General features: G+C 47.1%; 2 protein-coding genes and 2 long non-coding RNA genes across 7 annotated transcripts in view; 2 read left to right on the plus strand and 2 right to left on the minus strand.

Annotated features, from left to right (window-relative positions):
- Window positions 1-2167: 2167 nt before the first annotated feature.
- On the minus strand, window positions 2168-8777 carry ZNF436 (zinc finger protein 436). The gene is given in 4 exon segments (XM_005905166.3): window positions 2168-3590; window positions 3593-4336; window positions 6954-7080; window positions 7868-8777. Coding segments are annotated over 4 exon segments (1410 nt in total). The 5' UTR covers window positions 7901-8777; the 3' UTR covers window positions 2168-3084.
- Window positions 8778-8904: 127 nt separating this feature from the next.
- On the plus strand, window positions 8905-11622 carry LOC102285282 (uncharacterized). The gene is made up of 4 exons (XR_011466893.1): window positions 8905-9040; window positions 9918-10111; window positions 10887-10996; window positions 11280-11622. It is a non-coding gene; the product is annotated as an uncharacterized lncRNA (long non-coding RNA).
- A 2028-nt stretch (window positions 11623-13650) lies between these two features.
- On the plus strand, window positions 13651-15483 carry LOC138990787 (uncharacterized). The gene is made up of 3 exons (XR_011466895.1): window positions 13651-13833; window positions 14899-15030; window positions 15351-15483. It is a non-coding gene; the product is annotated as an uncharacterized lncRNA (long non-coding RNA).
- Window positions 15484-15640: 157 nt separating this feature from the next.
- Window positions 15641-22295, minus strand: part of TCEA3 (transcription elongation factor A3) — a 48017-nt gene continuing 41362 nt past the window's right edge. For 3 of the 4 annotated variants that reach the window (XM_070382898.1, XM_070382884.1, XM_070382906.1), the window contains 2 exons: window positions 20820-20891; window positions 18208-18321 (listed from right to left, as the gene is read on the minus strand). In XM_070382898.1, the coding sequence (XP_070238999.1) occupies window positions 18313-18321; window positions 20820-20891 (81 nt within the window). In that variant the 3' untranslated portion in view covers window positions 18208-18312. Of the gene's footprint in view, window positions 16657-18207; window positions 18322-20819; window positions 20892-22295 lie in introns of those variants that run through there. The other variant, XM_070382890.1, reaches the window with a different exon arrangement.

Consider the following 22295-nt stretch of genomic DNA (forward strand, 5'->3'; position numbering starts at 1 on the left):
TATTTTCCCCCAGTTTAAAGCACTTCTACTCCCTACCTCTGTCTAAATTGGTCTTCCATTAAAAAAAAAAAGGCTTCCCAAGATAAAATTACTTGTAAGAAATTTGAAGATTGTGGCCACAAAATACCAGAAAATAATCACTGCCTTAGGCACACTGTGAAATTTTGTCATGAATTGAGAGTCTCTGACTATTTTTAAGACATCTCTCTGTTCTGGGATCCTAATACTAATTTAGTAGAAACTGTTTTAGTATTAACAGATACCCAAAAATATCTCCTTCAAGCAATATGGCCTCCCCTCATTTTTTTCCTTTTTTTTTTTTTTTTTTTGCTTTTGTTTTCCTTCCCCAAAGTTAATGAGTTACCCATACCAAATATTTCCATGTTGCTTTGTCATCAGCCTAATCTTCACAGGAAATGTCTAGGTTTTTGCATCTCCCCCAAATATGGCAATATCCAAAAGGCTGACCAATATGTGAAGACACTTCCCAGATTCCCACAAGAACATCTGTACAAAGGCATCAATATAAAAAACCAATTGTGCCCAATTTTAATGAATCTGATGAAAAGCTGTTTTGTGAATTGGTGCTGAATTACTAAAATAATTCTTCACTTTTTGATTTTAAAAATTTTACTTTTAATTACAGAATATTGTTAGAATACAGATGTAGACAGACACTAATATAACTGTGACCAATACCAGAAGGAAAACTGTGCTACATACTTAACTTGTTCACTCACTCTCCACAATCATAGAAAACAGGCACAATGTGTTCAGGGTATGTGCAGAAGCAGCCAGAGACTTGGGAGCAGAAGGCATGCAGAAAGCTTTAGCAAAGAGAGACTGATGCATAACTTTACACAGAGTTCAGTGCAGCAAATGGGCAACAACTGGCAGGAAGAGAGGATAGAGCTGGTCTGGCCCTCTGCCCTTTTAACTTCCCAACTGGAGTGTACATGTCTGGGGAGAAGGCTGGGGCACTTAGAAGCCAAGAGCAGCAGAAGGAACAGGTTGGGGGTAAGGCAGGAGAATAGGGAAAGAAAAGCGGGTAAAATACAGTTAGGTCATGGAGATGATGTCTTCTCTGGCCACTCTGAAGCTAATGCCCCTAGCAGCTCACAGAAACAACAGGAGAATTTTGATATTCATTAAAACCATCAGCAACACTGATATGGGAAAAAGACATGTTTGAGTTTAGTCATCAAGAACATGTAAGTCATTCAACAATTAAAATATGAATACCCACAGCTAGATTTCGTATAGAACAAAGAACATGCTCCCTGCCCGATTCTGTATTTAAATAGGAGTGCCAACAGAAAGACATCTACTTTGTGGAGTATTTCACTGTTACTTCTGAGGTTGTGTTATTGCAAAGGATGCAGACCCACAGGGCGGTGGGTCACAGGAAATCACTATAGTACACTACCCAAGAAAGACCACTGGCTCTTTTAACACCAAGTCCCAAAGAGTTATGGCACAAGTTTTTCAAATGTTACAACACTCACAATAAAGCACAGCATTTGGGGCAGACTCAAAAAAAAATATTCCTTACTCTAGCCCCCATTCCTGGACATCAATTCCCTCCCACCCCCACCCCCAAATGCTTGGATAAGCATCAACATTCGGGATATTTCTTAATTCCTATTTGAGCTCAGATAAGGAGAACTGACATTACTGGGCTTAAATTGGGTCAACGCTGACATAAACCACTTAAATTTGTAAGCTGAGAGAATGGAAATACATTCCTATCTAGGTTTATTAATTCCTTGTGACTAGGGCAAAGAGAAAGTCATTCAGTCTGAGACTAGGACAATCAACCTATTTGGTAATTATCTCCAACAGACTAATACATATAAACAAGTGCTTGGTTCTGTACAGATCTTTCAGGAGAGTGCACACAAGAGCACTAGTGTTTAAATTTTTTTCATAAAGAATGAACAAAAGGACATTTCTCACATTAGAGTTATGTCAGTTTTTCTGTCACATGATCAACATCACCCAAGAGCATGCTAATTCAGTGTGAATTCAGTTTCTGCTATTGGAAAAACATCAAGAATACACATTTCACTGTACATACACATGCCCTTATGCAAGCTAAGATAAACACTGGGATGTGGCCCTTATCAAATCCTAGAGTTAGCAGTATAGGGAGACTTGATCTTATAGGGTAGAGGTGAAAGAACACAGAAACGACCTGATTCCTTGGGAAGGAACTCTATGCTTCCTACCCCAGTCAATTCCACTTGCTCCTTACACTCCACCATCACTTATGGTCCTAGCTTTCCTTGAAGATATTTTCCCTACAATATTCCCTACAGTGATCCCCAAAGAAAATACATAAATTCTGATCAATGGCAATAACAACAGTGGGCATCTCTTGCTAAAATCACCACTGTTGATGAGTCCTTGGTCCCCAAATCTGTGTCTCATTTTTCCTTTCAATCTGAATCTTCAGTTAGCTTTCACAAAGAGGAAAGCTTTAAAAAAAGTTAATTAGAAACAATGAGGAGAAAAGCAATGATCATTGCCTTCACCGTGCAGAATCCTGCTCTCAGGAAGATAGAAAGATACAAATGCATGAGCAACTCAAGGAGAAAGCCCTTTGAAGGGAAGATGTGTGATATGATGGTGAGTGAATAGGTGTGGCAATTCAGGTAAAGTCTCTGGTTGTTTTGTTCCAAAGCAGCTGTGACCACCCTATCACAGTTCAACATTTCTCCTAGTATAGCTCTTTGGGTCAAGGATGGGAGAAATTACTTTGAAAGATTTACTCCATTTCCAGGCCTGAGCATTTACCAGCATTTATCACCTGGTCTTCAGATTTCCAGTTATTTGTGAGGCTGATTTTGATGAAATAATTCGTTAGTATTGGATGAATACAAATCACTATTTTGGAAAAGGGAATAATATTCCCAAAGCCATGGGTCAGAATTTCAAGTGGCTTGTCTTCTGTGATGTTTTAAATGGTGACCCACAGCAAAGAAATTCAGTACAGTAAGAGAAGCTTCAGTCTTGAGAGAGCTCTTTGATATCAAATACAATTGTACCTTCAAATGAATCATTTCCCAGTCGTAATTACAGGACTTAGTCAGTGTGCACTCTCTTATGTTTAATAAGAGCTGAGCTCCGGCTGAAACTCTTCTCACATTCTGTGCATTCATAAGGCTTTTCTCCCGTATGAACTCTTTGATGTGTGATGAGGTTGGAGCTCTGGGTGAATCCTTTTCCACACTGCACACACTCATAGGGTTTCTCTCCTGTGTGGGTTCTCTGGTGTTTAATCAGGTCCGACCTTTCACCAAAGCTTCGCCAACACTCGTTGCACTCATAGGGCTTCTCTCCAGTGTGAATTTTCTGGTGTGTGATTAGGTGAGAGCTCCGGCTGAAGCTTTTCCCACAGGCATTACATTCATATGGCTTTTCCCCAGTGTGGGTTCTCTGGTGCTGAACCAAGTGTGAGATGCGGCTGAAATTCTCCCCACATTCATTACAGTGGTACGGCTTTTCCCCCGTGTGGGCTCTGCGATGGCGCACGAGGTCAGAGTTCTGACTGAAATTCTTCCCACACTCATCACACTTGTAGGGTCTCTCCCGGTGTGGACACGATAGTGTTTGATGAGATCAGATCTCTCACTGAAGCCTCGCCCGCATTCGTTACATTCATAAGGCTTCTCACCTGTGTGGGTCCTCTGGTGCTGAGCTAGGTGAGAGCTCCGGCTGAAGCTTTTCCCACACTCCTCACACTCGTAGGGTTTTTCCCCACTGTGGGTCCTTTGGTGCTGGATGAGGTGAGACAGCCGGCAAAAACTCTTCCCACACTCGTTACATTTGTGAGGCTTTTCTCCAGTGTGGATTGTCTGATGCTGAATGAGGTGAGAGCTTCTTCCAAAACTTTTCCCACATTCATTACAGTCATAGGGCCTCTCCCCAGTGTGTGTTCTTTGATGTTGAATAAGGTGGGAACTTCGACTGAAGCCCTTCCCACATTCATAACACTTATAGGGTCTGTCACCCGTGTGGGTTTTCTGATGCCGATTAAGGTCTGAGATCTGACTAAAGGCCTTTCCACAATGAGAACATATATGATATCGGATGCTTGTGTGGACTTCTTTGTGGACAAGCAGATCTGTGACTTGTTGGAGAGGATAGCTTACCCACTCTTCTGCCGTTAAATCTCCCCATTGTCTTTCTGATCTATCCCTGTTGTCAAAGGCCTCTTCACTTTCAGGATTTTCCTCAGTATTTCCAACAGGTCTTTCAGATGCAGTCTCAAATTCTACATCTTCACTAATCTCTTGCTTTGGATTCACCTCGTTTTCACTCCTGATTTCAAAATCTGTAATAAAGGGTAAAGAATATTATTGGTAAACACACACAAAAATGATCTACTGTGGGGTGGGCACTGTGCTAAGTTCTTTATGTGAATTACCTCAACCACACTGAGCACCAGACATCATGATGCTGCTGCTGCTGCTGCTAAGTCGCTTCAGTCGTGTCCAACTCTGTGCGGCCCCATAGACGGCAGCCCACTAGGCTCCCCATCCCTGGGATTCTCCAGGCAAGAACACTGGAGTGGGTTGCCAATTCCTTCTCCAATGCGTGAAAGTGAAAAGTGAAAGTGAAGTCGCTCAGTCGTGTCTGACTCTTTGCGACCCCATGGACTGCAGCCTACCAGGCTCCTCCATCCATGGGATTTTCCAGGCAAGAGTACTGGAGTGGGGTGCCATTGCCTTCTCCAGACATCATGATGATTTCCACTTTATGAATGAGAAATCCAAGGTCCACAGAAGTGGTTCACAAAAGGTTATACAGTAGTAAATGGTGAAGCTAAGATACAAATCCAGGTGTCTGATAAAAGTTAATGCTTTGTATCACTACAGTTAATGGTTCTTTATTCAAAGTATATATGTTTCTGGTGTTTCAAAAGAAGAAAACCAGAAATAGGAAATATAAAAGATTCTAGGGACTTCCCTAGTGGTCCAGTGGCCAAGACTTCAAGCTCCTAATGCAGGGGGCCAGGGTTCGATCCCTGGTCAGGGAACTAGATCCCACATGCTGTAACTAAAACCGTGTGCCACAACTAAGCCCCAGCACAGCCAGATAAATCAACATATATATAAAAGAAATAGAAAAGACTCTAAATTAGAGCTTCTAAAAGCCAAGAGCCTAGATATTTTACATGTGAACGCGTGTGTGTGTGTATTGTATGTTCTTAACTTGTCTTCATCATTAGCATTATTTAATATCTACTAAGCACCTACTAGGGGAAAAAAATGGACTTACTGGGTTAGCATTGGAGAAAAACAGATTTTTATCAATCTATATCAAGTCTCACTCGACAGGAAAAATGACTGCCAAATGTTACTTGCTACTTTTCAGTGGCTTTTTTTTTTTTTTTTTGGTACTTTTTTTTTCCTGCCTCACCATGCAGCTTTTTGGGATCTTAGTTCCCTGATCAGGAATTGAACTCACACCCTCTGCATTGGAAGAACACAGTCTTAAGCACTGGACTGCCAGGGAAGTCTCCCTCACTGGCCTTTTAATGCAAACAGAAGTGAGACAGTTGGAGAAGGCAAAAAAGATGCCTGGCTCAGAATACTCTTGGCATTGACTAGGTAAAAACTTTAAAAGAAAATCAAAATACACAAAGTCACTATGTATAAGAAACTTTCTACCAGTCACTGCTTTTCCAAGTTGTGTCTCTTGGTACACTTTTTAGAAAGAGGTTACTAGGTATTCTGGGGAAAAAAGGTCCATGGATAAATTAGTTTGGTAAATGGTGCTTACAACATCCTCTTCTCAGAAATCCAAAATGCCCTGATACCAGATTATAGGTTCTGAGGAGTCTGAAGGTAAAGAAGTCTTGTAAACATTATTTAACCTATTCCCAAACTTATTTGGGCAAGAAACTTGTTTGTTTTTTTTTTTAGTGCTTCCATGTTTCCATCTTTCTAACAAGCATTCCTTGGGCTGGACAACTGACATACACATTCACATTTCTTTAAGATTCTCATTTCTTGTTTTTGTTGGAATAAGTGGAATACCTGGGTTCCTGACTACATCAGATCTGGGTAGATAGCGTCATTTATAGTTGCATTTCTAAAGGAAGGATCCAAGAAAGTTGAGACATCAGAGAGAGTCCAGGTTAAATAGGAAACCCTTCAGAGTTGCCATTTGTTTGTTAAAAGTTATGGGGATAAAGCTTTCAGAAAAAGAAATAATCCTAATGAATGGCAGATAACTTAGTGAACCATACATGGTTGCGAACTTCTGTCAAGTCCTAACAGGAGACAAAGTGAGTCAAAAGACTGTTCGGCTCAAGAACAGTTTATTCTAGTTGCACCCAGACAAAAGGGTATCTCAGAGAAAAGACAGGTTTGCAGGCCATTAAAAAAAATTAGCTTCCCTCTTTAATAGAATTTGTGATCTCATTTAGTTCAGGATTCTCTTGGAACAGCATCTGACACACTCAAAATCTATGATCAACTCTGAAACATCTCTAGACAAGTACCTACTCTGGATAAATAAAGGACCTGAGGCAAAGCTAGGGCTCTGAAGCCAAAACAAACACAAAAAGGTGGCTTTTGCCCTCCTGTCAACCTCGGTCAGCACCCCTTCATCTTCTAGTAAAAACACCATTTACAGGGGCATTTATAACCTGGCAAGTACCATTATGTCAGACCTGTTTGGTCAGTGATCTGTACAAACAGGCTGGAGAATGGCAAATGATTCAGGGCGCAAGAAATCTGAGTGTTTCTAAAATGTGCAGAAACAATCTTTCATCCTAGACAATATGACCTTGATATTCCCTCACTCAAAGATCTGCCTGAGGGCTCAGCCCACGCCAAAATCTAATTAGGTGCTTTAAAAGTCAAGTAACTAGTTTGTGTTGAAAGAGCTAAGGCATTTTTGATAGTCTCAAAAAACGTGGGGTGGAGAAAGAGAATTCTTACCTAATGAGACAACATTTCCATAATTCTCCTGCATAACATCCCTGTAAATGTCCCTTTGTGTAGGGTCCAGAGGTCTCCATTCTTCACGGGTGAGGTACATGGCCATATCTTCAAATGTCACAGGTGCCTGAAATCACACATTGCTTCCTCAATACTGGGTATCTAGGAAGTTAGTACCAATTTTTCTTCTTGAAATGAGAGACATGGCTGGAATTGTTGAGAAGGCAAAAGGCATTAGGTCTGATATGTAGAGTCCAAAGGAGAAATAAGTAAGCAACAAAGAGATGTGGTTCAGGAGAGAGCAATTTATGAGCAGATTGCTTTGGTCCCATGGCCGGATACCCCTGCCCTCCTCTTAACAGTACTCTTCTCAGAACACATCGAGCATCTACATCATTCCATACCTTTACCTACAACGCTCCCCTTTTCTTGGAATATCTTCCTTGGACTAGTGAAATCCTACTATTCCTTAAAACCCTGTTCCAGCACCAGCTGTTCGTCAGTCCCCACCCCTCGCCCATTCCGCCGCTCTGCTCCACTCCTCCTCCCACACCTCAGAGAGAATACTCCCACTTCTTGGTTCCCACAGCACCTTGCTCCTACAGAAAATAGTGCTTTTATCACGCTAGTTTCATGGCTAACCGGATGCATCTGTCTTCCTACAGATTGTGAGCAAACAGGGAGGGCACGTTCCATCCATCTTTGTCTCCCTAGTATTGAAAGGCAAACAGCAGGTGTTCAATAAATGCTTGTTTGTGGCTATACGGTCCTGATACTGGGTCTCTGGAGGCAGAATGGCCAAGCAAGCGAATTACTAATCCCAGGGAATTTCCCACAGGGATTTGCAGAGCAAAGAAACGCGGGGACGAGGTGGTTAAGCACAGGCAGGGTCCAAGAAGCCACCCCCGGCTTACCTGGGACCCAGCCATGAGCAGGGTGGCTGCCATCTCGGGCTCAAGGATTCGCCTCCCAGGAGAGAGAGCAGGAAAAGCAGCTAGCAGACAGCGCTATAGGAGGCGAAAAGCAGGGCGTGAGGCACAGAAACAGGCCCTGCCCACTCCCCAGGGCTGGAGTTCTGGCCGCCCAGGCGGGTGGGGAGGGCCCTGAACCCGGGCCGGGTCACTCTCCTCCCTGACCCTCGAGCGCGACCCGCCCTCTGTGTCTCCGACGCCAAGGGGTGGAGGCTGCCAGAATTTAATAAGACAACCCCCTGGCTCGGTCCCTCCCGGACCCGGGGGTCAAGCCGATGTTCTCTCAGGGAGGAGGCTCTCAGCCCAGCCCACAGAACGCCTCTGCTCCTCCATGTCGAGGCTGGGCCCTTTCCGGCAGCTGCCTCGGCCAATCAGCGAGCGAAGCTCCCAAAGCGCTCTGCCAATTAGATGCCGAGTATTAGGCCCGCCTCTCGTAGCCCGGCAGAGCCCCTTTAGCGCGCCTGCGCCCGTCCCCATGGCCTGTCGGGAGTTGGAGTTCCATTCTGTCGTACAAAGGCCAGTCAAGAGGCCAAAAGCCACACGGAGGGAAAGAACAAAAGGGTGAAGAAAAAAATCGCGTCCTCCTAGCCAGGGCGGAGTATCTTTCACTTTCTTCTCTTGGAGAGCGCAGTCGGATTAAGCCAGAGAGGTTGCCCTGCTTCTCCTCACACCCCTAGAAGTTTATCTTGAGTCGAGCTTAAATTAAGCTTAACTGCGACATCGAGCCTAATATAAGTGCTAGCCTGTGCTGGGTTCCTCTGGAATTAGCTCTCATCTGACGACCCCGGCCTGAGAGGAAAGCAGCAGCCGCCCACTCCCCAGGGGAGACTCGGCGGCCGCGCTGGAACTTTGAGCTCCACCCACGCACTACATCTCCCAGCAGCCACCGCGGCATTCTCACACTGCTGCGCAGACTACAACTCCCAGGAGACACCGCGCAGCCCTTCCGTAGGAGACAGAGGTCCGCGGCAGGGCCCGGCTGGGACTCGGCTCTATCGCTGTTAACCCTGTAGGGGTGTCCGACCGCGTCCTTCTAAAACGGGCTCCCCTTGAGGGGCCGGCTGAGTTGCGCCTAGCGGAGGGGAGGCAAAAGCCGAAGCGAAATCAGAAGAGAGGGTGGGTTATAGGGCGCGTAAGGTGGAGCGAGCCGGGCCCCGGGGTTCGGAAAGTCTGTCCTTATTATCCCTGAGGGCTTGCCTGCTAAAAGAGTTCCTGGCAGCCTCCCGCGTCGATGGGATCGTGGGCCTCTAATGGCTTAAGCCCAGCGGGCTCTCAGGATGTTAACAGCCCCTGACCGACTGAAGGCAGGAAGCCGAAAACCCGAATTGGGAACCAACAGACTCACCTCCTGGCCAGCAAAAGATGCGTTAGGTCTCCGGCTTCAAAAGATCCAAGAGGCCTCAAAACAGATTTCAAATCCTCAGGCAGAGTTCTCTTGAGACTGCAGACGTTTGGAAAGATTCTAGGAATCAGCGGCAGATCCTGGATATCTTAGATCTGCAGGTAGATCTCGAATCCGTAGACATGCAGGCAAAGCCCAGAGATGGTAGGCGGTTCCCAAAGACTCACAGAATTCCCGAAACATCAGACTCTGAGGCAGCTCAGAGAAACCACAGGCTCCTAGGCAGATCTCCGAGACCACAGCAGCTAGCCAAGAAATACCACCAGCAGCTAAGCTGCATTCAACTGGAGCTCTTCCGAACGGAAGGACTTTCAGCCTTCCCTTTCCCCAGCCAGGATGAGAATATGAGACAATGGAAGCGGAGCACTAGGGAGAGCAGGCATTCTGCGCGAAGGAGAGCTCCGAGCTCGCTGTAGCCTTGGAGAGGGAAGTGATGGAAAAAGAATATAGCAGCTTATTAGGGACTCCCACCCTCTTCAAGTTATAAATATCCCCAGAACCTTGGCCACGTGCCCAGAAGCCTGTTGTCTCTAACTGTACAGGAGACTTCTCTGCCTGGGCTGGGAAAGGGGCTTTTCTTTTGTTTTGCAGATATGTCCATCCACCAAGTGACTTGAATTTTTTTCATCAAACGTGACTCTAGGCTACGCTTTTATTAGTGAGTGTTCTGTTCCCAGTGCCCAGTTATTTATGGTTAATTAATCAAGTGTTTAAAAAGAACTCAGGACCCTACCCAGCCAGGAGGCAGACTCTCCCACTCCCCACTCTACATTGCCAACTGTGAGGTAAGAAATTTTTTAGATACCACAGAATTGTACCATCCCTCCCCCATCTAAAATTAATATGGGAACCACACACACACACACACACACACACACACAATAGAATTGTAGAGGATCCCCAAGAGGCGGTGTCCTGAGTGGGAAGTGTGTGGGCATCAAGGTCAGACAGACCTAGGTTGGAATCCAGGCTGTGTATCCTTTGGAAAGTCATTTAATCGCTCCAGGCCCACTTCCCTTTCTGGTGAAATTGGGTAGTCTGTACCTAAGGTGGTGGTGAGCAGTAAGATGATTTAAAGCATTCCATACAGAGAAAGCACTCAGATGATCGTTGATATTACTATTAATCCTGCCTTTGGTGGCAGGAGAGACTTTCAGAAAGCCTGTGGATATTTTCACTGGCTTAGAACATCTGGGAAGTCAAAGTGGCTGGATAGCTTTGGAGATCTGCTGGTAACCTTACTATCCAGAGTGTTTCAGTGAAAATCCAGAGGGAGCTGGCAGTTGAGTCAGTCTGTTGAGTTCAAGAGAACTGGTGTATTGAGCCAAGTAGAGCAGAAGTATTTGGGGCTACCAAAAACCCAGCCAGGTGAGGCATCACGCTCCCAGGGAAAGCTCTGGGACAAGGGAGAGAGATCAGCTCAGAGTTTGCAGGTTTCTAACTGGGGCGAAGGTGAGGTGAGTGCCCGAGCCCCTCAGCTCAGTGGGGCTCCCTTTTCATCCCTTCTCTGACAGATTGCTTTGTAAACTTTCTTAGGCCTTTTCTTTCCCCTTGTTCCAGAGCTTTAAGTCCTTCTTTGTCCTCTCGCCGCCGTTTCTTTTATTCCTCAGGCCTGCCTGGGGGCAGGACGACTCTCCAAGCCCAGCTTGGCTGCTTGCCTCCTCCTATGAGTAAGTGCTTTTCTCTTTTTTCACCTGGGACCCTCCAGAGGGTTGAGAAGAAGGGGGGCTGAGAGTGGACGGAAAGCATGAGTGCATTTGGTGGGGAAGAGGGGGAGGAAAGACACTGGGTGAGGGGTTTCCTGTTGCAGCCTTCAGCTGGACTCTGAGGGTTGGGGTCACTGGAGAAGGAGGTGGCTTCCTGCCCCATTGTTAGGACTTCATTGTTTTCTTGAATACTACTGTGGGTGGGTTTTCAGTAACTAACTTGGAAAGCTGTGTTCCCATTTTTCAGCATACAATCAGCACCTACTGTGTGCAGAGGCAGCAGCACAGCCTGCCACTGGAGGAGGGGGCCAGGTGAACAGTTTCATCAGGGTCTCCAATTTAGGCTTTTGACAATGTCTCCAAATGGGGTTTTACATTATGTCACATCCACTGACCAATTTGATCAAAGAGCCTCCTTACATATCCTGAAGCTTGTTTCTTATTAACAGACTGCTGTGCCTACTAAGCACTATAAATTGTTATATCTTAATAAGTCTTGTATATATAATATAATGTATAAGTACAATATATGATATTTATATAAATATATAATACGAGGAATGATGCTAAGGCTGAAACTCCAGTACTTTGGCCACCTCATGCGAAGAGTTGACTCATTGGAAAAGACTCTGATGCTGGGAGGGATTGGGGGCAGGAGGAGAAAGGGACGACAGAGGATGAGATGGCTGGATGGCATAACTGACTCGATGGACATGAGTCTGAGTGAACTCCGGGAGTTGGTGATGGACAGGGAGGCCTGGTGTGCTGCGATTCATGGGGTCACAGAGAGTCGGACACGACTGAGCGACTGAACTGAACTGATAATACAAAATATTATATTTCTTATGCTTTAATAAATCATGTTTATTAATATTAATGTATCTTAATAAATCATATAATTATCTGTGAGCGGCACAATTATAATTTTTTGTATTTGGAAGTATTCATTTGCTAGACCTTGAAAAAGATGCCTCAATATTTGTGATCTTGTTGTCTCTTCATTTTGAAATATACCAAGAACATTAAAAAAATAAAAATCAGTGATCCAAAATCCTCTTTACCCCTGCTTGGAGCAGAGATGAAGATGTCCTCATCTTAGCACAAGGAGCTGGGAGCGTGGGGAACACACTGAGTTACAGACGGTCACTTCAGTCCAGATGCGAGAGCACTCTGATGAGCTAACTAGTCTGCTCCAAACAGGGGCGGACTCAGAGCTTGGGGAGGTGGGTAGGGGAGGAGTCTTCACAGAGGAGGCGACAGAGCTGGCTCGCAGAGACCGTAGGAGTCTTGGAGGTGGAGAACGAGGGGAGGGAAAGCATTCCAGTCTTCCAGAACAGCATGTGCGCAGTCAGGGAGGCGTGAAAGGACAGAGCGTGTTTCAGAATGGTCAGGATTGGGTATGGTTGGAGGGAAGAACGTGGGGGTGGAGTGGCAGGGGAGGAAGCAGAGCAGGCACGGTCTCTTATGTCCCTTTGCCCGCCCGCCTACCTGCCTCTGGCTCTGAGTGTGGGTCAGCAGTGCTGGTGACAAGGTGCAGATGGGGTGGGGGGTGGCCTGGGGTGAGAAGAGCAGATTGACTCTGCAGGAGGAGAGGGGGGAGGCGGGGACTGGGAAGCTCTTTCTGACCTCATGCATTTCAGTTGGTTTTCTCCTGAGAGTGTCACTACTTTGAAAAAATGTAAACAGTTGCATTAAAAATGTGCCACAGGCTTATTTAGTACTGTTTCCTCTATTGACAGGCATCAGGCCTGATTCCACATTTACAGTGTATCTGTCCTATATCAGCTTGGCGCTGGGAGATAGGACACTGCCCGTCAGTGACTGCAAGGCTGCCGTGAGGATTACATGTGAGAACGGCTGCAAAGCGCAGGGGCCCAGAGGAGGGCCCTGGCACCCAGTGGCCACGATGGTCATGGGAGAGGCAAACGCAGCACAGACGCTGTCTCAGGTGAAACCGTGCTTCAGAGTGACTCAGAGTATGCGTGGGGCCCCGAGCTCAAGGCCAGATTCTGTCTCCTACAAGCAGATCACTCTCTGAACCTGGATTTCTCGGTCTGTAAAACCAGTATAATAATACAGTACATAGAGACATAAAGTAGAATAGGGCTTGCCAGGGACTTAGGGAAGGAGGAAATGGGGAATTGTTTAATAGGTACAGAAGTTTAGTTTTGCGAAACGAAAAGTTGTGGAGATCGGCTGAGCAACAGTGTGGATGTTCTTGGCATTGCTGGACTGTATGCACACTTAAGAATGGTGAAGATGGCTAAGTTTTTGTTACGTGTATTTCCCCGCAATTTTAATTTTGTTGTTTTTGCGCACAACTTCATTTAAAACCCACCAGTTCTCAACCCACAAGTTTTAAACAAAACAGTATAATAATAGTAACCTAGTTCAGGGGGGTCTGAGGGTTAGTTGAGACAATATAAAGTACCGCCCTCCCACCCCCCGCCCCATACTCATACCAATAGCTGATACTCACTAACTGGGTGCTTTGTGTCAGGTGTGATTCTAATGAATGCTCACAACAACCCTATGAGCTCAGTGTTATTATTTCCATCATTTTACAAATGAAGGATGAAGGCATGACGTTTACATAATGTGCCCAAGATACTCAGCTAGTAAATGCTCAATAATTAATAAATAATATTGACACTGTCATACAAAGAAATTATCTTTGTCATGGTAGAATGCTGTGTAAAAATTAATAGCATTTCATGGTACTGTAGAAGTTCTGAGGAACCCTATCTTTCAGCCAGGGGATCAGAGAAGACTTCATAGAAGACATGAGCCTCGAAGAAAGCGTAAGATTTGGACTGGGATGGGGGTGGGGTCAAAATAGGCAGCCACAGTTGGGAAGGTCCGTCAGGTTTGCAAGAACAGGACGAATACCTCCCTTAGGCTGGCTATATCATAAGAGGCAGCAAGGGGAGAAGATAAACCACTAAAGACAGGCAGGAACTTTTAAAGTCAGACCAAGGACAGCTGGTGAAAATCCACTGAAAATGACTGAGGGAATGATGCTTAGAGCCATGCATGGCTCGTGCAGGTAAGGTAGGGGGTGTATTTTTATTTTTATGGCCATACTGCACAGCCTGTGGGATCTTAGTTCCCTCTCCAGGGATCAAACCTGTGCCCCCTGCATTGGAAGCTCGGAGTCTTAACCTCTGACTGCCAGGAAGTCCAGGTAGGGAGTGTTTTGAGTTGGGAGTATTTTGAGTCAAGTATGAGGCCTTTGCATCAATCCAAAAAAAAAAAAAAAAAACCACCTGAGAGAAAATGTTGATGGTGGCAGTGGACAGAAGGATTGGGCAAGGGAGACTCTAGAACTGATAACTGATAAGATGAAGAGGACAAGGGGAGAGGGTCAAAGATGGGTCTAAGTAAGGAAATAGTTGACAAACAGACAAGACAGGATTGAAGAAAGAGAAGATGTGAACTCAGTTTGTGACGGACTAGACTGAGAGGGCCAGTGGGGTACTTAGAGGAGAAACCAGATAGGCGCTTGGAGACTTAAGTCTCAAGCTCAAAAAAAAAGAAAAAACCAGACCCCCAGATCTAAGACCGAATTTGGTAGTCTGGATAAGACTAAGGCTTTTCTATAGGATTTCAGGTTTCTGTAACGCCTGAAATCATCTAAACTGATTGTAGGATCTTGACTGTGGTTTTCAAGGTCTTTTGGCCCTAGCATTCCTGGTGAGACTGTTGCTTCTGTCTCCCCTAAGGCCATCCTTTCCCCAACACCGCCTGCCTCCCCCCCCAACCACCCCTCGGAAAGGTAGCATTCTCTGCCCCTAGGAAGCCTTCGGGGGAGGTAGAATTAATACTGACTCCCTTGCAGCTCACACTCTCTTCATCTTTGAAATTAGGGAGGGCATGGATTAAACCACGTGTTCCCGACAACAGTGAATGCAAAGCCCACGTGATAAAGAGCACAGCTTGACCAGTGTGGCTGGAGCACCGTGGGTCAGGGAGAGGCCGAGGCAGCACTGCAGGACCCGGTAGGCTCTGCCACAAGCAGTGGGAAAACATGGAGGGCTGTAAAGGGGGCTGATGGAGAGGGGGGCTGCAACGTGATCAGATTTGCAGTTTCAAAAAGCCTATTCTGGTCAGTGCCGTGGAGAGCGTGAATTGGAGGGGGTCCCGAGTGGATACAGGAAGACTGGCTGGGAAGGTCCTGATGCCTGCTGACCGACAGTCTGAGGCCTATTCATGCTTTTCTGTGTCCTCTCGTGAACGTAGATGTGAACTGCATAGATGTGGGAACTGGAGACGACTTGTTCTTCTGCTGTTTACTCTGACTCATCTCCTTTGTAAACAGGTTATTCAGGGTGGAGATTCAGTTTTGTGTTCTTTGCTTTGCTGTAAATCCCTGTGACAGCAGAAGCACAATGGATATTCAGATGGAGAAGTGAATACTGAAGATCGCCCAGGCTGCCATCTTTAAATAGCCCCAAAGTAGCATTTATTGACATTATTATATCAGTAGTGGTTGATATTTTGTTCTGCATTTGTTGTTGTTGTTGTTGAATCCATTTGGGGAGGGGTCCTTATTTTCCCAATGGGAGCCTTGACCAGGTGATTTCTGTGTCCTTTCGACATACTTCCATCATCCATCGAGTATTCCCTTGCCTTCTATTTTTTTTTAATTATGTATTAAAACAATTTATGTATTTTTATTTTTGGCTGCACTTTGTTACTCTGCTCAGTCATTCTCTAGTTGTGGTGAGCAGGGGCTTCTCTTTGTTGTGCCTCGTGGGCTTTACTTTCGGAGGGTGGGGGCTCCTCTCTAGTTGCGGTGTGCGGGGTTCTCCTTGCGGTGGCTTCTCTTGTTGCAGGGCCCCAGCTCTAGGGCTCCTGGGCTTCAGTAGCTGGGCGCATGGGCTCAATAGTTGTGGCGCACAGGCTCAGTTGCTCCATGGCCTGTGGAGTCTTCCCAAATCAGGGATCAAACCTAAGGGATCGAACCCATGTCTTTTGCATTGGCAGGCAAGTTCTTTACCACTGAGCCATGATGGAAGCCCTCTGCTTTTGATTTCTAGACATTTGGAGGGAGGCTTAAGATATTGCAGAGAAAAGTCTAGATATCTCAACCATGACTACTCAAAGCGTGGTTTGTGGATCAGCAGCATTGGAATCACCTGGGAGCTTATTGGAAATGAAAAAAATCTCAGGCCCCACCCCAGACCCACTGAATCAGAATATCTGCATTTTAACATGATCCTCAGGGGATTCCCACCCTTATTACAGCTGAAGAAGTACCTGGGTATCTTAAACAACGTCCCTCTGCCTTCCTGCAGGTAATATTCATACCTCAGGCATGTATCACATGCCATCATCCCATCTGGTATGGAGTCTGTGCCTGTGGGTCTCTTTCCCTGCCAGGCTGAGGGTTCCTGGAAGGTAGGGGCAGAGCACTGTGTCTGCCCCTGCATCTCTCATAGCCTCGAGCACAATGACAGGAAGCAGAAGGCCAGAGTTTCAGTCTTGGATTTGATATTTGTGAGCTTTGGGTATTGTATCTTCTGTGAGTGAGTTTTCCATCTTCCCAAAGGACCCATCCTACATCTGACTGCTAAAAAGCTGGAGATGGTGGCGGGTTTCTGTAGTTTATTTACAGGCTTCATCTATAGGAAGAGGCGGTTGGATAGAAAGAGGAAAGTTATCACAAATTCCAGAGTGGATGATGCCAGGGCACATAAGAAACGTGAGCTGAAGTTACCCCAAAAACCTGCCCTAAGAGTGAGCCCCAAGGCAGATGGAAATGCTGTGAAGCAGGCACTAGGCCCACTCCCACTTTTAACGAGTAAGTAAATGACTCAGAGAGGTTAAGGGACTTGCCCAAGCTCCCAGGAGTTCACAAGCTCCTGCGTGCTCAGTTGTTAAGTCATGTCCTACTTTTTGCGACCCCAGGGACTAGAGCCCGCCAAGCTCCTCTGACAATGGGATTCTCCAGGCAAGAATACTGGAGTGGACTGCCATTTCCTTCTCCAGGGGATCTTCCTAACCCAGGGATTGAACCCATGTATCCTGCATTGGCAGGTGGATTCTTTACCACTGAGCCACCCGGGAAACCTCTTTTTGTTTCACAAGCTCTTACGAGTTAGCTATTTCAGGAAACAAGTGTCCAGGAGGCTCAGCCTAGGGCTGCTGGAAGGCCAGGGACAGTCAGAGACTGAGACTCAGGACAGATGCACCAGACCTGCTCCCAGGGCTTTTTCAGAAGGTTCCAGCTTTGCCTAAAGTTTCCTATTGGCTTAAAAAGCAAGCCAACTTCATCGTGGGAGAAGCACAACAGGGGCCTTGTGCCCTGAAGACTTCCTCTGTAGCTCAGGGCACAACAGAGCTGTGAGGAACGCATTGCCTGGGCCTGATGGGTTCCAAGGCTCAGGATCTCCCGGGGGCCACCAACTCAGGCACTGCTTCTTCACTCAGAAACTCTGAGCTCAAGATGATGTATGGCCTACCTAGAGGGACCAGGTCTGGAGTCCTCAGAGCCCTGCCCCTGACATCAGCTAGGAATAGGGAAGAGCAGAACGTTTGAGAAGAGATGAGGGGTGGGGAATAGATCTTCCTACATGGTGTGGAAGTCATGTCTGCCTTAGCCAAATTTGATGCTGTGTGCCAACTGTTCCGCAAGTGTGACTCACAGTGGAGTGGGTAAGATCTGAGTCAGTCTGGTATTTTTCAACTCAGAAAAGACTGAAAGGTTCAGATGTGAGGGAAGGAACTCAAAGCAAAGGTCTGCCAGCTACTATCAAATATACTGCCCCTTAGCTCTGGGGCTCTGAAGTCTTGAGTTTTTCTGCAAGAGGTCTGTCCACACGGACTTAGAATCACACCCGTTAGCCTCCCCCATTCGCCAGTGCCTGTCAATGTGCTTCTGCTCTACTGTGCTCAGTTGTGTCCGACCCTTTGTGACCCCATCGACTGAAGCCCACCAGGCTCCCCTTTCCGTGGAATTTTCTAGGCAAGAATACTGGAGTGGGTTGCCATTTCCTCCTCCAGCAGATCTTCCCAACCCAGGGATCGAACCCGCGTCTCCTGCAACTCCTGCATCAAAAGGGGGATTCTTTCCCTACTGAGCCACCTGGGAAGCCCATCCCTATTGATAAATGATTAGTAATTTGTAAAGGAATTCTCCCTCTGATCCCTAATGCCCCATTCAGAGTTCAGCATTTCTCTTCATCTTAATTTTTATTTTTCTCCAGTTTACGAAGGGCTTGATGGTTTCTCTTTGTTCTTCCTCACCTTGTTCACTGAAATCCTGGTTGGTGGTTCTGTCAGCAGAACTACAAAACCAAGAAGGCAACAGCGTTTTAGAACTTTCTTTGCGCCACTCAAAGAGGGTAAAGGCACGTGGAGGGGACGTGAAAGGGAAGGTGGGGTCTGGTGCCACGCAGGATTGTGTTCATTCACTCAGTCGTGCCCGACTCTTTGCGACCCCGTGGACTGTAGCCCGCCAGGCTCCTCGGTCCATGGGATTTTTCAGGCAAGAATACTGGAGTGGGTTGCCGTTTCCTCCTCCAGGGGATCTTCCCAGCCCAGGGATCAAACGTGCATCTCCTGCATTGGCAGGCAGATTCTTTACCACTGAGCCACCCGGGAAGCCTGGAGCCACACAGAGCAGTCCAGATCCCCGCCCTGTCACTCTTAGCGGCACAACCCTGAACAAATCACTCATCTGTAAAATGGGACCATAATGCCGATCCATGAAGAAAAAGATAAGCAATGAATGGAAATTTGATGCCGGACATGTGGTGGGCTCTGAATTTATGGTCAGAAACCACCATGATTATTACTCATAGCTTGGTTAGACAGCAGGCCTCCCACATGGCAGCGGACGCTACCTGGAAATTTTGTCCAAAGCCACGTAGCTGCCACCTCTAGTGGGACCTGCCTCTCCAACTTCCAAATTCCAGTTTCTCTCTGGGAATCAGGGAGGAGGAGTTGGGTTTGGAGCATGTAGAATGTCTTTTGCCCAACAGTAACACTCATAAAAGCTACTATTTATTGAGCAGTTACTCTGGGCTAAGCAGTATTAACATACATCAACTCATTTCCTCCTCATAGTCACCCTGTGAGATAAGCACCATTATAATACTTGCATTTTCACAGGGAAAGAAGTAGCTCAGACAGGTTAAATGACTTGCGAGCTCCCATGATACTAACAGGTAACAACTGTGAATAATAAGAATGGTGGTTTCTAGGCACCAGGCATATATATGCTCGGGACTTTTTTATGTGGTTGTACAGGTTGTTCACAAGAGAGCCTCCCCACAGGAGCAGGTTGGGGCTGAAACTCCATCCCTGCTGTTTCCCAAGTTCTGGACCCAAGTGCAAGGCTACATCTACCTGCAGGAAGAACACCTTTCCCTAATTTGACAAAGATACCATTTGAGCTGTCAGAGGCCCTGTTTTTTTTTCACATGTATTACCTTCTCTAATCCTCAAAATAGCTCTCTGGGCTATATTCCTACCCTTATTTTATAGATGAGGAAATCCAGGCCTAGAGAGTTCAGGGCACTTGGCAAAGTCACTTTGTGAGTGATAAAGCTAGGATTTGAGCTTGATACCCAAGCCTGTGCTTGAAACCAGTATGCCATTATCCTGGCTTCACCTCTAAGTGCTCAACAGGTGAATGAAAGAAGAAAATACATAATCATCTGACTTTTACCCTAAAAAAACATGGCAGTTCTTATGAGGCCCCAGGGCCGTCAAGGCCCTTCGTAAAGTCATAGAAAGGTCAGGAATTTGGAGCACTGTCTTTCCGTGCTCCAAACTGCTTGACTTTATGCTCGTTAACCATTTCAGTAGCTCAATTTCCTCATCTCAAAGTGAGAGTAATATTATCAATGAACATTTCTTGTAGTGGTTGCAAAGCATGTGTATGTATGTAACAGTCTTCATAATCAGCCCGGGAGAAAGGCGTTAGCATCACCCTTTAGCTCAGGGAGGTGGTGACATGCTCAGGCTCACACAGTGAGTAGGGCAGCGTGCAGATGGGAAACCAGGGCTCCTGACTCCAGTCTCACGCTCAGTCCTCGCTAAGGACCTTACAACTTTTGAAGCACCTGCCGGCTGCCCGGTGACCCAGACAGCACACAGCACACATGCATATCAGACAGCACTGGAAGGGGACATTAATCATGTGACCACACTCAGGTGGTTCAGAAGACGGGGTGGGAAGGAGCACTCCAGGAGCAGCCTTTGCTTGGCTCCCATGCCTGAAGACAAAACGGCCGCCTTTGCGGGAGCTGGGGCTGCCTGGGTGACAGCCTGGGGTAACGTAAGGCTTTTCCAGAGTTGCCTTAGGAGGGGAGGACGACCTGGGTGCATTTGAGAGCAGTGCCTGTTTGACAGGGCTCAGTCATCCCCTGGCTGTGACCGGGCTCAAAGGAAACAGCATCTGTGGAAGCACTTTGCAGAGAGGTGTGGTCCAAGTGCAGAGGGCTATTGTTTTTCCTTCCCACCCCGCCCTCCCCGCAACCCCGGGGATCTCAGGATCTCCATCTGTGTTCAAATGACAGACTTGCCCATCCTGTGATAAAATGCCGGCTGCTGTCCCCACCCCAGCTGGGTGCTTTCCAAAACAAAAACGTGCACACACATGTGTCCTCTGGCCTTGCCTTCCCAACAATGCACCGCTATCTCCAGCTCTGCAGACCTGCTCTGTGCAGGCTGGCAAACTGCTCCCCCAGCCCCCATTTGGAGCTGTGTGCCTACTACTTCTTAAGTGGGGCGGCGCCTGAGGACGACAGGGGAGGAAGAAGGATACAGACATACAGACCTTCCAGCGATTGCCACACTCGTTGCATAAGACAAAGGTTGTCATGGGCTCATCAGCGCTGCGTGTCTGCACCTGAGAGAAAAAAGAGAGCGGGACCACTCGTGAAGTCGCCCACCCCGCTCTTGGACCTGCCACGGCTCCCACTGTAGAAGTAGGTCAAATCACAGAGGCTGGCGCCGTTATTCCCACGCCACTTTGGCAGTGCCCTCACCCCTGAGACTCCATTGTGTGTGCACATGCTCTCCTCTCTCCTCGCGGGCCTGTCGGCTCCCTTCCAGTATCTCACTGGCTCAGCCTGACCTCTGCGCTCTTCTTGTTGATCCTTCTGAACTGACTGACCTCTCTTCTCTTGCTTCAAGACTCATCTCCTACAGGAAAAATGAACACACCCCGTTGGGTGGACCTCTCTGATTAGAACTGAGTGAGCTGGAAGCACTCCTAGGGATCACTCCGTTTCTTCTTCATTTTACAGGTGGAAGAACAGAAGCCCGGAGAGGAAAGAGGACTTGAAGGTCATGGGGACATTTAGTGCTGCTTTCTGGTTTCCTATCCCTTTAACTAGACCGTTCAGGTCCAGAAACCAGGTCTGCCCCAGCAAATCCCAGGCATTTCTGGGTATAACAACTGCTGTTCTGATTTTCTGCAGTCCACCCTGGACGGCCATGACATGTAGCAAGTTGTGGCTTTGAAGACTCTTAGCTGTGAATGGTGTCAGCTGGTGTCTGTGGGATGGGAGGGAGGCCCCGGCTAATGAGCGTGCCCAGCCGTGGGCCAGGAGGACACAGCACAGCACGGCCTTGTCACTGCAGAGCAGTGACACCCCAGCAGAGAGAACTCCGCAGACAGCAGGAACCTGCACACACATCTTTGGATTCCTGCATGGGAATTCTCCAAGGGACTCCTGGAAGGCAGGGCTGACCATTCCTGCTGCAACCACATGTCCCCAGGGGCAAGGTGCTTGCTTGACAAGCAGATGGGGGAATGAATAGAGTTCTAGAATAACAGAAAGTGAAGTCGCTCAGTCGTGTCCGACTCTTTGCGACCCCATGGACTGTAGCCTACCAGGCTCCTCTGTCCATGGGATTTTCCAGGCAATAGTTCTGGAGTGGATTGCCATTTCCTTCTCCAGGGGATTTTCCTGACCCAGGGATCGAACCCAGGTCTCCCGCATTGTAGACAGGCGCTTTACCGTCTGAGCCAGAATAACTGAGCACTAATCCAAATCCAAGAATATTGGTGCCTCAAGGGCATAACATGTGTAACCCAGAAACAGGAGGCCAGGCCAGGGCAGTGGTCTTCACCCTCAGGACTCAGGGCTCAGTCCCTTAGGCTTTCCCACCAAGTTGGCTGGACTGGAGGCAGAAAGGTCTGGATCTGGGCTTATTATTCTTTCTGCCACTAACCGTCTTTGCCGCTTTAGACAAAGCCTGTCCGCTCTGGACCTCAGTCTCCCCGTGTGTGAAGTGAGGAAGCAGA

Source organism: Bos mutus, chromosome 2 (assembly GCF_027580195.1).
Source record: "Bos mutus isolate GX-2022 chromosome 2, NWIPB_WYAK_1.1, whole genome shotgun sequence".
Lineage (NCBI taxonomy): Eukaryota > Metazoa > Chordata > Mammalia > Artiodactyla > Bovidae > Bos > Bos mutus.